General features: G+C 39.9%; 1 protein-coding gene across 1 annotated transcript in view; it reads right to left on the bottom strand.

Moving 5' to 3' along the window:
* Positions 1-8,255: 8,255 nt before the first annotated feature.
* The window catches only part of CCDC63 (coiled-coil domain containing 63), a 35,801-nt gene continuing 28,535 nt past the window's right edge, over positions 8,256-15,521 (bottom strand). Inside the window, exons 7-9 of the mRNA XM_044685419.1 lie at positions 13,115-13,307; positions 10,960-11,160; positions 8,256-8,386 (exon numbers count right to left, since the gene is read on the bottom strand). Of these exons, the coding sequence (XP_044541354.1) occupies positions 8,256-8,386; positions 10,960-11,160; positions 13,115-13,307 (525 nt within the window). The remainder of the gene's footprint in view (positions 8,387-10,959; positions 11,161-13,114; positions 13,308-15,521) is intronic.

Below are 15,521 nucleotides of genomic sequence, written 5' to 3'. Positions count from 1 at the left end.
TTCACCCCCTTTCACTCCCCTCCTCCAAACCCAACGCACATTCCCACTGATTTTAACATGGGAGGTATTTTGAAAGAGAAGAAGTGACCACTGAGAGCCTGGATGACTTCATCCAGACTGGTTCATGGCAGTAACTTCATTTCCTTTTTCAATAGGGTTATAATATTGGAAAGAATAATATAGTAGCTAAAGTGCTAGACTTGGAATTGGGTAGGCATGAGTTCAAGTCCTACATCTCCTGGCCCTGGGCAAGTTATTCCATGACTCTGTGTCTCAGACAGCTCTCTGAGACAAAAAAAAAAAAGGAGCAGATTGGTAGAGAGATTTGAGCCTAATGAAAAATCCTAGGTCCAGTTCAAAGCAGAGCTGGGATAGGTGTACAAAGGAGCATTATAGCTAGAGTTTACCTAGATTTCTCCAAGTTCAAATCTAGCCTCAGACACTTACTAGCTGTATGACCCTTGGGTGAGTAATCTAAACTGTTTGCCTCAGTTTCCTCATCTGTCAAATGTTCAGGAGAAGAAAATGGCAAACTGTTCCAATGTCATTGCCAAGAAAGCCCCAGTAGGGTTATGAAGAGTCAGATAGGATTGAAAAATGACTTAGCTTTCAGCAGAAGACTTGACTGAGCATTTCATGTTTTTCTTGTTGACAAGATGGAAAAATGGGGGGGGGGGGGCATGACTGGATCTATCATCCTTTGAGTTACCGGACCCAAAGAGTGGGTATCAATGGGTCAGTATCAGCTAGAGGTGACACAATATAGTGGGGAAAAGCACTGGCCTTGGAGTCAAGTAAAACCTAACTCCTTAATCCACCTCACTGTGTGACCTTAGGCCAGTCACCTGAAGGCTCCAAGTCTGGCAGGATGAACTTTGAGGATGCCGACACCCATAATAGCTTTCTTAGAGATCCATTGTGAAGGTCAACTAGGATGCTAAAAAGAGCTCTGTGAACCTGGGAGTACCCAATGGCAGCCAGCATCTTTGTTATGATTTGGAATTCTTTTTCTCAAAGACCTGGATAAAAACAGATAGCACATCTATCAGACCTGCTGGTGACAAGATGTTGGAATGGAAAGCCAACACACCGAAGGAAAAGGCAGGCTGTTACAATATTTCAGCAACAGCCACATGAAGTGGTGAGCTGAAATTGGAGTCAGAAAGACAGAGTTCTGTATAAATGAAGATTTTGAATCCCCCAGAAGCCCCTTAGTATTTCCCCAAACTCCCTTTAATCTCTCCTGCGCCTCCACATTTGCCTGGTCATGTTATTGTTTTATAATTTCTATAGCTCCTCCCTCTCGCTCTCTTCTTTCAGGAGTGGGCTGGGTGGTTTAGGTAGCTTTTTACTCTAGTAATTATCAAATAAACTTTAAAAAATATAATACTTAGTTCTTGTATATTAATTTTAATCTCTACAGTTCAAATCCAGCTTCAGACAATTCCTAGCTGTGGGACCCTCGGAAAGACACTAAATCTCTGTTGGCCTCACTTTCCTCATCTATAAAATGGGGATAATAATAGCACCTACCTCCCAGATTGTTGTGAGGGTCAGAGGAGATGCTATTTGTAAAGCACTTAGCACAGTGTCTAGCACATCATAAGAGCTTAACAAATGCTTGTTTCCTTCCCCCAATGGGCAATAGTAATAATAATAACAATAATAATAGACATTCATATAGCACTTTGCAATTTACAACAAGAGAGCAACTATTAGTTCCAAAGATGCATATAAACTCGAAGTCACAGCTCGAAGTATGAGAGCTCATCTTCCCCACAAGACTTAAACTGACTCGCTACTCTGGTCACTCAAAAGGAATGACAGCCTTGTCTGCCTCTGTGTCTCTGTTTCTGTCTCTCTGTCCCACTGTCGGTCTCTGTCTCTACTTCTCTCTGTATCTTTCCCATGCTTTCTTTGCTACCTTTTCTCTTCTCCTCCTCCCTCCCTTTCCTCTTCTCCCTTTTCTCTCTCTTTCTGTCTGTGTCTGTATCTTCTCTGTCTTTTTTCTTTTTCCCTTTCTCCCCAATTATCTGCCAGTCTTCCTGACTCCAATAGCACACTAACCACCCATTTCTCAGGTGAAGTTGATGAATAAATTACCTTTCAATCTTTCAAAACCATCTCACAAGTACAAGATGAGGACTCTTCCAGAAGCCACTGCTTTCTCTCCCCAGGTCTTTCTTCATCACAAGGAGAAGTCGGGCAAAGCATGGTTTGGTAGTTGTTCATCTGAAAAAGATCTGGGGTTTTTAGCAGACCACAAGTTCAACATAAGTCAACAATGTGATATGGTACCCATAAAAGTGAATGTCTTAGCCTATATTTTTAAGTGAATAGAAAATGTCATTTATTTAAAGATTTGTTGTGAGATAGACTTTATTTTTTTATTTTTTAAAAGTTCATTTTTAAAATTGATTTAGAAGATTTTTCCATGTTTACATGAATCATGTTCTTTCCCTCCCTTCCTTCCACTCCCCTCCCAGAGCCAATGAGAACTTCCACTGGGTTTTACATGTGTCATTAATCAAGACCTATTTCCGTATTATTGCTATTTGCACTAGGGTGATCATTTAGAGTCTATGTCCCCAATCATATCCCCATCAACCCATGTGATGGGTTTTTATTCTGTGTTTCTACTCCCACAGTTCTTCCTCTGGATGTGGATAGCATTCTTTCTCATATGTCTTAGCCTATATTAAAAGAAGCTGAGTGTCCAGTATTAGAGAGAAAATAGCCTTGTTGAACTGCCCTGGAAGGACCATATCTGGAGTATTGAGTTCAGTTCTGGGTGCCATGTTTTAGGAAGGATATAAGCTGGGAAACACCCATAGGAAGGAATCCAGAATAGAAGAAAGCCTCCAGTCCATGCCAAATGAGGAAAAATAGAAAGAATTAATGTTTAGCTTGGAGAAGAGAAGACTTGGAGGGACATGATGGCTTTCTTCAACCTCTGAAGGGCTGTTGAGTAGAAGAGAGATTAGACTTGTTCTGCCTGGTCCCAGAGGCTATCATAATGAAAAGCAACTGTTAAAATAGAGAAGTAGATTCAAGACTAATTCAAGGGAAACATTTTAAACAATTAAGGCTATCCAGAAGTGGGACCGAGTGCTTTGGGCTAGGATGGTTTCTCCCATTTTCAAAAAAGAGTGTAAGGCAACTTGTCCAGGATCTAGCAGAGAAGATTCTTGGTTAGGGCTGACTTGGATTGGATGGCCACTGAGGTCCCTTCTTGATCTGAGATTTTCTGACTGTAAGCGCATCCCATATTATTCAGTCTTTCCTTATTACCAAGCTCATTCATCATTAACCATGTTCCTAGGGACAGACTCTATATTTCCCACTTACCCCAATTCAGAGGAAGGCAAATTTTTTTCTATAAAGGGTCAGAAAATAAATATTATAGCCTTTAAGCTAAGAGGTAAAATAAGGATATTATATAGGGATTCATAAAACAAAAGAGAAAAAAATTTTCATCATTTTTAATTGATGAAATTCATAATGTAATAATAATTGAGGGCAATTTTTTATACTATGGGTCTATTAATGAAAAGAATGGAATTCTTTTTTTGGTGATGTTATTTTAATTAGGATTCAGATTTAGTGTTTCTTATCAAAATCTATTGCAAATGTTTATCTGCTAAAACTGATCAGAAATGACATTTTATATGCCACAGATAGATCCTACTAAATATTGACATTAATCAACAAACATGATTCTTATTGAGCATATTCATCTCTTGGGATACATTTGTAAAATTTTTTAAATTTGATTTTATTTTTATCTTATTTGCCCTTTAGATTGCCATTACATTATAGATTAATTGCTTCCAATTGAAAGTTAGGTGGGAGCTCCTAAATTAAATAGATTTTAAATTATGGGCATTTCTTTGGTGCTTGCATCCATATCTGAAAAATGCTGCTGGAACCATAGTTTGAGCTCAGAAAGTAGATCCACTGCAAATATGTGTGGGAATGGAAATCTCACTTCTTGTTTTAACTTTTGACAATACTGGAAGTATATAAAGTGGCTTAATTTTGGACTTTACTTAATGGACTTTACTGCAGTATAATTTTAGCATGTAAGCACTATTTTGTCTTGTAATTTTAGGTTGAATTCATTAAGAAACATTTCAAGTCTGTAGCAAAAGCTAATTTCCAAAGCCATTCAGTGTTTGATAATAGAGTGGTTGAGGGTGGTTCTTCTCATTCAGCAAAATGCCAAACTCAGCCCTGAGCTAAAAAAAATCATAATTATGTATTTTTTCTCTTTTCTTGTTTTGATTTGATGGGTTATGTGCTAGTAATAAAGAAGATGTCATAGTACAAAGATACACACGGCACTAGAAATGGCATTGAGTTATAAATGAAGCACTGTGACTTGTAGAGTGCTAAGCAATGCTGCAAGGTAATATGAGCACCACAGTCTCTGTTGTAACTACAAAGGGATGAGGGCACCACATACGGTTTCCATCATGACTTCTCAATTTCGGTTGAGGTATGAAAGCAGACATAGACAATATGTAAAGAAATAAGCATGGCTGCACTCCAATAAAACTTTATTTAGATGCTGAAATTTGAACTTCATATCATTTTCATGTGCCATAAAATATTATTCTTCTTTTGATTTTTTTTTGTCTGCCACCTAAAACTGTAAGCACTATTCTTGGATTTCTATATGGAAACTAGAAGCATTGTAGATTTGGTTCAAAGGCCATAGTTTGCCAACCTCTGATTTAGATGGAAAAGTGTGGCCATTGTTGTGAGGAAGATTGTTTAGTTATTAGTTTAGTATTAGTATTAGACCTAACAGGAAGGGCTGGAGAATTCCAAGATGGAATGAAGAAGGAGGAAGTGTCTTCTTGATCACTGAGAGAGACTCCATGGTGGTTGGGACAAGTTGCAACTGATCCTAGGAGACACTGGTTTACCAGTGATCCCTGAGTTGCAGGTCAACTTGGGCTGGGTCAACTCCCAGAATCTACCCACCTGGAAGAGTACAGCAGGTGGTCCTGGAGGAGCAGAAACACCACTGGAGTAAGTCTGGACTCTGCTGAGAGGATACCCACTTCATTCCAGCTTTTCTCTGGGCCTGTCTTGCTTAGGTCTCAGTTTAGTGTAGTTAAGTCCCTTCCCTAACCCTGGGTTTGCCCTTAGTCTGAAGAGTGTAGTTACCCCTATTTCCATCCTTTATCTTAGTTGTCCCTGATTAAAAGTGTTATAAAACTCTTGCCTTACTTTGCTGGTTTCCATAGGCCTAGTCTAGATACTCCAGTGTGGCAGTTGGGCCTAACTGCCACTTCAGTAACAGTTACCTCCTAGTAGTTAAACCTGGTCTCCCTACCTTGTTTGGTCCTGTCATCTGTCATTCCTGTCACCCTCACACCCTTCTGGACCCACATTTTAATATTTAAGGCACCTTCCCTGGTTTTTCCCCATTACAGTTTGGCACCCCAGATGGGACACGAACCCACAATCAGCTATTCAGTCATTTTTCAGTCTTGTCCAACTCTTTATGACCCCATTTTGGGGGTTTCTTGACAAAAATACTGGTGTGGTTTGCCATTTCCTTCTCCAGCTCATCTGACAGATGAAAAAAACTGAGGCAAATAAGATTAAGTGACTTGCCTAGGGTCACACAGATAGTGAGTATCTAAAGCTGGATTCAAATTTAGGAAAATGAGTCTTCCTGACTCCAGGTCTGGCATTCTATTCACTGGATCACCTAGCTGCCCAGAGGGAAAGTGTGGAAGCTAGGACAAATAGCCCAGGCTTTGTGACTCTATCATCTTCCCTCCCAACCCTGTCTCTTTCAGAAAGCAAGCAATTTGATAGAGATTATTATACATGGACATTCACGCAAAACATTTTCCTATTAGCCATATTGCAAAATAAAACACTGACCAAAACTAAAACAAAACCAAGAAAAATAAAAGTAAAAAATGTATGATTCAATCCACACTCAGATTTCACCGCTTCTTCCTCTGGAGGTAGATAGCATTTTTCATCATAAGTCCTTCATAATAATCTTGGATCATTGTATTGCTGAGAATAGCCAAATCATTGACAGCTGATCATTCCACAATATTGCTGTTGCTGTATACAGTGTTCTCCTGGTTCTGCTTATTTCATGTTGTATCAGTTCATGTAAGTCTTTTCAGGTTTTTCTGAAATCATCCTGCTTGTCATTTCTTACAGTGTAATAATATTCAATTACAGTCATATACCACAATTTGTTCAACCATTCCCCAATTGATGGACATCCCATTAATTTCCAATTCTTTGCCACTACAAAAAGAGTTCCTATAAATATTTTTCACATATGGATTGTTTTCTTTTTTCTTTGATCTCTTTAGGATAAGACCTAGTAATGGTATTGCTAGATCAAAGAGTATGCAGTTTTATGACCCTTTGGGCCTAGTTCTAAATTGCTCTCCAGAATGATTGGACAGTTCATAACTCCATCAACAGTGTATTAGTGTCTCCATTTTTCTACAACCCCTTCATAGCTTTTTATTTTTTAAATTAATTAACTAATTTGTTTAGAATCTTTTTCCATGGATCCATGATTCATGTTCTTTCCCTCCCCTCTTCCCTCCCCTGGAAGCTGATGAGCAATTCCACTGGATTTCCATAATCTTTTTTTTAAACCCTTACCTTCGTCTTGGAATCAATATTGTCTATTAGTTCCAAGGCAGAAGAGTGGTAAGGGCTAGGCAATGGGGGTTAAGTGACTTGACCAGGGTCACACAGCTGGGAAGTGTCTGAGGCCAGATTTGAATCTAGGACCTCCCATCTCTAGGTCTAGCTCTCAATCCACTGAGCTACCCAGCTGCCACTCCATAACCTTTTAGTAAGCCAGATGTGACTTTTCACAGAATCTCTGAGCTGAAAGCAATCTCAGATGCGATTGAAGCCATCCCAGATGAGAACTTCATCTACTGACATCTCTGACAAATGACCACTCAGTCTCTTGGAAATCTGCTTGCTTGCAAAAAGCCCAATTGGGAAAGCTAAGTCACCCTCAGCCTCATTTTTCCAATCTGCAAAATAAAAGGGCTGGTCCCGATAATCTTTAAGGCTCCATCCAACTGAATAGAACCTGTGAGATAATGAGGGAGTTGACCACAAAATCCCAGAATCTCAGGTTGGGAAGAGACCTCAAAAGCATCTAGTCCAACCCACAGCTGAATAAGAATTCTCTCTACAACATGAATGTACAGATAAATGAATGACAAATCATTAATCTAGGGCTTACTATGGATCCAGTAAGTTAATAAATGAAAAATCATTTGTTCAAGACTTATTTGTTTATCCTTAATTTCAAAAAGGAGCAATGGCATCATGGGGTGGTAAATTGACTCCTGTATAAATTGGAGTTAAGTGAAGCAGAGTTGTACAAAATACAATCTTACTCTTCCTTCCAGAGTCATTAAAGTCCAGTGACAAGCCAAGTCAAAAATGACTGGTGATGGCTCAAGATGCAACAGGTGTCTTTGGAATCTTCAATGTCTGACCGAGCTCTAAGAGCGCCAAAACTCTTGCTTCTGTTGCCTTCATGGCTGCTGGAACAAACTGTTGTCATCTGCCCATTCCACTGGGGTTGTCTTCACAAGCTCCCTAACTCATTGATGGGTTTGAGCCTGTCAGTTACCCTCAACTCATTGAGATGGTCTTACCGGGGTGTGACTACTGAGCATGCTATGGCTTCTTGGAGCCCCAAGAGAGAGTTGGATGAAAGGAAGACACCAAAGGTGGATGAATAGCTCTGAAAAGGGCTCAGCAAGCCCTCACACCAGAAGTACCAGTCCTCTTTGGGCAGCAAAGTAGTGCCATAGTGCCCAGAACACTGGTCCTCACTCCAGAGGTGCTGGTCCTCCCTTAACACTTAAAATGGATTCAGAAAATGAATGAATGAATACAAATAATTTATGAAGGGTTTACTACATGCCAAGCACTGTGCTAACATCCCCAACAAATGGGCATCCAGCCTTTTTCAGCCTGAAGAAACTGAAGGAGAGCGTGCCCATTCCCTTCTTGAGGCAGCTCTCCGGCTACTTTGGGAGAGCTGTCCATGGTAGGAGATCTTTCTTGGTAACAAGATGAGATTTTCCTTTTTTTCACTCTGACTTTTGCTGGCCCAAGTGTTTTCAGGGGAGGAATCAGTGAAAGAAAGCACCAGCAGCCTTACAGAACAAAATGTTTATTCTACATAGCTATGGTACATGTGTGACCCAGCACCAACACCACACGGCCTATGCCGTCAATGGTTTTCTCTTGCCTCGGATGTCATCTAGTTTTTCATATATAACATCTGTTGTACCCCTGTAACTGTAATTTTCTGCCACCATATTACGGAGATTATTGTGGTTTAGAGGACGGTCAACTGTTTCAAAGAAAGTGAAAATTAGCCAAGATGCTAAGTAAGAGTCTTTTCCCTAAGAAGGAGTTTTTCTTTTCTAATCATCTCTTCCCAAAGGACAAGATTCCCAAAGCTGGACATCCCAGGGAGTATCCAGGAGTGTCCCAAAATTCAATTCAATTTGATGAACACTAATGAAGGCAGTCAGCGGCACTGTGGATAGAGTGCTGGGCCTGGAATCAGGAAAACTCGAGTTCAAATCCTGTTTCAGTCACTTACTATGTAACCTTGGACAAGAAAATTAAGCTCTATTTGTCTCTGTTTCCTTAACGATGGAATGGGGATAATAACTGCTCCTACCTCCCAGGGATGTTGTAAGAATCAAATGAGATGTCTTAGACACTCCCCAGCTGTGTGACCCTGGGCAAGTCACTTAATCCCAACTGCCTAGCCCTTACCACTCTTCTGCCTTGGAAATGATACTTAGTTTCAATGCTAAGACAGAAGACAAGGTTTAAAATTTTTTAAAAGATCCAATGAGAAAATACTTGTAAAACCTCTGGCACACAATAGTTGCCATATAAATACTTATTCCCATTCTTTCCTATCCCCAAGAGTGCTGGACCTGCAGTCAGAAAGACCTCAGTTCAAGCCCAGCCTCAGACAGTAGTTTTATGACCCTAGTCAAATCATTTAACCTCCAGGTTTCCATTTCCTCATCTGTAAAATGGGGATAATTTTTTACAAAGTGGTTTGTAGAACTTAAAGGACTATATAAATATTAGTTCTTCTTATACTCATTATTATTTTTGTTACTGGGTGCCAGGCACTATCCTAGAGGCTGGGAATAAAAAAGACAAAATGGAAAACAGCCCCTGCCCTCCAGGTTATTGTGGTCTAGTAAGATTTTCATTCATCTAAATTTAAAATGAGAGACAGAACCACAAAGCAGTAGAAAGTCAGCCTCGGCATCAGGGAGATCTGGGTTCAAATTCTGTCTCTTTCACATAATGTGAAGCAAATCCCAAACTCTCAGAGATCAGGACAACTGTCTGAGATGATAAGCATCAGAACCGCTACCAGCTTCCCACACCCAGAAAATCATACTGCATGAAACAATTCTGACAGAAAGTGAAAAACAAGGGTCCTGTGCATGGGCTGCACCAGAAAACGGACCAGGGGCGCATCGGCTTGGAGGAGGAAGAACAGAACATTCAGAGGGACAATTGAGACAGATGATGGGAAAGGATACACAACCTGCTCACAGAGGCACACATACACTAATATTCCCTTGCACACTCATACATGCCCCCACATATTTGCACTCCCCTTCATATCCATACATGCATCCACATAGACACATTCACACTCACACACAACTCAAACACATGCATATTTATGATTCACACTCATATCTCACACTTGCATCTCATAGACTCCCTCCTACTCACATACATATCCATACACACATCTCACACTTATGCACACATTACATTCACTCCCACACAGTCACAGTCACAATCAGACAATCACAATCACGCTCCTTTTCACATGTCATACACAGTCACACTCACATGTCACAATACTGACACATATCCATACCCATTCAATCTCACTCATATACTCACACTCACATCTCACACTCATACATACACATCTCTTACACTCACATCTCACACATTCATACAATCATACACATATACACATGTATGGAGTGAATGTGGAATGTGAGTGTGAATCATGAGTATGTACGTGTATGAGAATGAGTGTGTGTGTGTGTGTGTGAGAGAGAGAGAGAGAGAGAGAGAGAGAGAGAGAGAGAGATGTGAGAGTGGACATGAGTGAACTGAAATAAATTGAAATAACAGCAATAACAAAATTGCCTGTAGGATACAATGAAGCTGCCAAGCAAGGGAGGATTCAAAGTGTTAGTGTTCCCACTGAGAAAACCAAACAGGAAATACATTCTTTCCTTAGCTACCATGATGGCCAAAGAACTCATGACCTGGTATTGGTTTCTGTACTTAACTAGGTTAGTCTTTCCCATCCCTGCTTCCAGGTCCAGGAGCTTCCTTCCTTCCTTCATTCCTTCCTTCCTTTTTTCCTTCCTTCCTTCCTCCTTTCCTTCCTCCTTTCCTTCCTTCTTTCCCTCCCTCTCTCCTTCCCTCCCTCCTTCCCTCCCTCCTTCCCTTCTTCCTTCCTTCCCTCTCTCCATCCCTTCCTCCCTTCCTCCCTCCCTCCCTCCCTCCCCCCTTCCTTCTTTCCTTCCTTCCTTCCTTCCTTCCTTCTTTTCCTTTCTCCCTTCCATCCTTTCCTCCCTCCCTCCCTCCTGCCATCTCTCCTTCCTGCTCTCTCTCTCCTCCTCATCCTCATCCTCTCTTAATATTAATTCTTAGACAGAAGAGCAATCAAGGCTAGACATTAAGTGACTTGCCCAGGGTTATACAACTAGGACCATATTTGAACCCAAGTCCTCTGAACTCTAGGCCTGGAGCTCAATCCACTTTGCCACCTAGCCCCCCCCCCCACTTTCTTTGAAACAAAGACCATCATACTAATTTAAGGACAGGGTGAGGGACGAGGGGAATGAAACTTACATTCCTCATCTCTTTCACCTAAGGTATCGGCACCAATGGTTGGAGCAAAGACTTTGAGAGCATCAGGTGGTTTCAGGAATACTGACCCTCCCCAGAAAGGGTTTGGCAAAGCGCTAATGTTTTCCGGTTCACCTTCTCCTTCCATGAAGCGAATATAGGACTCCAACAACAAGAGATCATTAGTCTTCTTCTCAATGATTGCTAGAGAGGAATTTAAAAAACAGACACTAAGACATTGTATTTGCCTGAGATACACTGAAATTCCAGATAAGCTGCTTGTCTGAAATGGAGGGAGAGGGAGCACAGGATCATAGACCTAGAACTAGAAGGGACCTCCTAGGACATTTGATCCACATACCTGCTTTCATTTTGCAGAAACTGAGACTAAAATGACTTGCCCACAGTCACACAACTGAGTAAATGCCAGTGATGGGATCTGAACTCAGATCTTCCTGACTCCACTGGGTCATCAGAAGTATTGATTCTCATAATTAAAAAAAATCATTCAGAACATTTTTTTGCTTGGATCTGGATTCTTTTCTTTTTTATCTGTGTTTTTGCTTTTTTTAAAGGAGGTCTTTATTAATTCACCTACTCCAACCAGATCATGGATTTTATTATCCGTCATTGTAATATTATTATCCTCCCATCTGAGGGACATAAATGACTCTGAGGTCATCCAGGCAGTAAAAAAAAGTGTTAGGTCTTCTAATTTGAGTGCTTCCCCCCAGTTCTTTCCATTGCCCCACGCCAGCAAAATAGCTTGGGTGTCCCAAATCCTGGTGATCATCTAGTCTCCCTTCTAGCTAAAAGATGTCTAGACTTTCTTGCTAGCGCCAGATGCTTGTCAAGTAATTTTTTTTAGACCCTTGTACTTCGGTGTATTGTCTCATAGGTGGAAGAGTGGTAAGGGTGGGCAATGGGGGTCAAGTGACTTGCCCAGGGTCACACAGCTGGGAAGTGGCTGAGGCCGGGTTTGAACCTAGGACCTCCCGTCTCTAAGCCTGGCTCTCAATCCACTGAGCTACTCAGCTGCCCCTTCAAGTAATTTTTAAAAGAAAAGGAAAAGATGCTGCATTAATAGTGTAGTTGGTAGAGAACTTTTCTCAGTCAGGAAGACCTGGGTTCAAGTCCTGCCTTTGACACTTACTGATTGGGAAATCCTGACAAATCACTTATCCTCTCAAAGGCAGCATTCATATGCCTTGTTAGAGAGAGTAAACAGAGGAAATAGATCCCATCGAACAAAAACAAATAGGCAGAACTATTATTCCATGTTTGCAAAGGTTGTGGCCCATGGATATCAAATACTACATTGGATGGTTTTACTGAACTCTATTTTTTCTTTTCTTTTTTAATAATACTTTTTCTCAATTACATATAAAAACAGTTTTTAACATTGATTTTTATAAAAACATTGAGTTCCAAGTCCTCTCTCACCCTCCCTCCCCATTGGTTTCCTAATTATTTTTTTTCAACTCCTTGATATAAAGGATGACTTGCCTTTTAGGGTACAGTAAAGGGAGTGTTCAGAATGAAGGGGGAGATATTGGGGCAGGTAGGTGGCATAGTGGAAAGACTACTGAAGTTGGAGTCAGGAAGATCTGAGTTTAAATCCTGTCTTAGTCCCTTACTAGCAACACGACACAAGGCAAGTCTCTTAACTGCTAGCCTATTTGTGCCTCAGTTTCCTCATCTGTAAAATGGAGGCAGATATGTGTGCCCCCATTTGAGTTAATGTGAGAATGAATTGGCATCATATATAAAAGGGGTTTCATAAATCTTAAAGGGCCATATACATACTAGGTTTTTTTTGCTTTGATTTTGTCTAGTAGTCATGTCCAACTCTTTATGACCCCAGTTGAGGTTTTCTTGGCAGAAAAGCTGGAGTGGTTTGCCATTTCCTTCTCCAGCTCATTTTTACAGATGAGGAAACTGAGACAAACAGAGTTAAATGACTTGCCCAGGGTCACACAACTAGTTGAATATCTGAGGCTGGATTTGAAGTCAGATCCTCCTGACTTCTGGTCCATCACTCTATCCATTCTGCCACCTAGCTGCCCCAAAATGCTAACCAGTATTACAGAAAAACAAAAGATGATCCATAAAAATAAGAATTAAAAAAAAGGCAAATGTGGTTTGGATCCGTGCTCACCAAAATATTGTGTGAAATTAATATCCGTGATAGCCCCCGTCTCCCCCAAGTGTTCCAAAATCTGAGTGGCGTCACAGTTGGCCTTCTTAAACAGTACTTCCACAGAAGACTTGAGCTGATTGAGGGTCTTCATAATCTCTCTGTTGGTACTCTCAACTAGGTTGGCATCTTCTGTGGTTTTTTTCAGTTTTTCCTGCCAAGAAACAATAATTCCCCAAAGGAATCATCTTCCCTCCATTCCTGGGTCTTAGATCCCAGAGAGCTTACGAGAGAAACTATGCCACAGGACCCCTTTCCAGCAAGCCAGATTTCTGCTGGGGTGGGGAAGGAGCTTGAGAATAAGAGGCAATCTATTACAGTTGATTAGAAAGGGCCCAAAAGCCTCTCTCTCTACAGCCAGAAGCTGCCCTACCCTTTGGGTCCTATAATTGACCACTGTTGCCCCTGGGGCAGAACAAACATGCCCCAAGGCAAGAAATGTGTCTTGAAATTGGCTTTGTCTCCTGGGATACCAGAAGGCTGCTGCTGAGTAGTAGTCCAGTTCTCCTAGCCTAGTTTTAACTCTGAAGTCTCCTTCATATTTATGGGTCAATCATAGAAACACTGGAAGGGACTTCAGGGGTCATCTAGTCCAACCTCTTCATTTTGATAAAGGAGGTAACCGAGATCCCAAGAACTTAAGGGGCTTATCTGAAGTCATTCAGCTTAGTCAACAGATGTTCCAATATGGTGTCATCCACACACTGCCATCTGTCTTGACTCGGTTTCCTTACCTGTAAAATGGAAATAATATCTCACTAGGTGGTTGAGGGACAATATATGACATAACTCCGTACCTCTTACTGCCATTGGACAGTCAGTCAGTCAATAAGCATTTATCTAAATAAATTTAACAATGTAAGTGAAATGGAAGAATATATTTATCAGTTTAGCCAATCTGGTGGGTGTCAGATGATATCTCAGGATTGATTTGGTTTGCATTTCTCTAATCAGTAGTGATTTGAGCATTTTTTTCATATGTCTATAGATGGTGTTGATTTCTTCATCCAAAAATTGTCCATTCATATCTTTTGCCCATTTATCAATTAGGGGAATGGCTCTTGTTCTTATAAATTTGATAAAGTTCTCTCTATATTTTAGATATGAGGCCTCTAATGTACTCAGAATTGCCCATTTTATATTTCATAATGTTCTCCATCTCTTGTTGACTCACAAATTCCTCTTCTATCCATAAATCTAATAGATAATAGATTCCCTGTTTTTTCAATTTACTTATGATATCTCCTTTTATGTCTGAATCATGTATTCATTTTGATCTAATCTTAGTGAATGATTTGAGATAGTGATCCATACCTAGTTTCTGCCAAACTACTTTCCAGTTGTCCGAACAATATTTACCAAATAGTGATTTCTTATTTCCGAAATCTGGATCTCTGTTTTTGTCAAATGCAAGATTACTAAAAAGTTTTACTACTTTTTGCTGTATGTCTGTACTGCTCCACTGATCTACCTTTCTATTTCTTTGCCAGCACCAGATAGTGTTGATAATTACTGCTTTACAATACATTTTAAAATCTGGTACTGTTAGACCTCTTTTCTTTACATTTACATTCTTGTGATATTGTTGATCTTTTGTTCTTCGGAATGAATTTTATTATTATTTTCCTCAGCTAAACAAAATTCTGTTGGGATGACATTGAATAAGTACATGGTTTAGGTAGGTTTGTCATTTTAATTATATTGGCTCTGCCCACCCATGAACAATTAATATTTCTCTAATTATTTAGATCTGGTTTTATATAAAAAGTATTTTATAATTTTATTATATAATCCCTGGGTTTATTTTGGCAAGTATACTCCCAGGTATTTTATTCTATCTGTAGTTGTTTCAAATGGAGTACCTCTTTCTATCTCTTCTTACAGGACTTTGTTGGTGATACATAAAAATGCTGATGATTTATGTGTATTTATTTTGTATTTTGCTACTTTGCTAAAATTATTGATTTTTCCAACTAAGTTTTTATTTGAGTCACTAGGATTTTCTATATATACCATCATGCCATTGCAATCAGAAAGAATTTTATTACTTCTTTGCCCATACTGATTCCTTCCATTATTGATGATAATGGGCATTCTTCTTTCATTCCTGTTCTTTGCTGGGAAGGCTTCTAGTTTGTGCTCATTACAAATAACAAATAATGGTTTTAGGGAGATGCTTTATATTGTTTTAAGAAGGAAGGAAAGAAGGAAGGAAGGAAAGAAGAAAGGAAGGAAGGAAGGAAGGAAGGAAGGAAGGAAGGAAGGAAGGAAGAAAGAAAGAAAGAAAGAAAGAAAGAAAGAAAGAAAGAAAGAAAGAAAGAAAGAAAGAAAGAAAGAAAGAAAGAAAGAAAGAAAGAAAGAAAGAAAG

The sequence above is a fragment of the Gracilinanus agilis genome, chromosome 1, assembly GCF_016433145.1.
Source record: "Gracilinanus agilis isolate LMUSP501 chromosome 1, AgileGrace, whole genome shotgun sequence".
Classification (NCBI taxonomy): domain Eukaryota; kingdom Metazoa; phylum Chordata; class Mammalia; order Didelphimorphia; family Didelphidae; genus Gracilinanus; species Gracilinanus agilis.
Note: the sequence above shows the minus strand (reverse complement) of the source record. Positions and strands in the feature narration are given on the sequence as shown.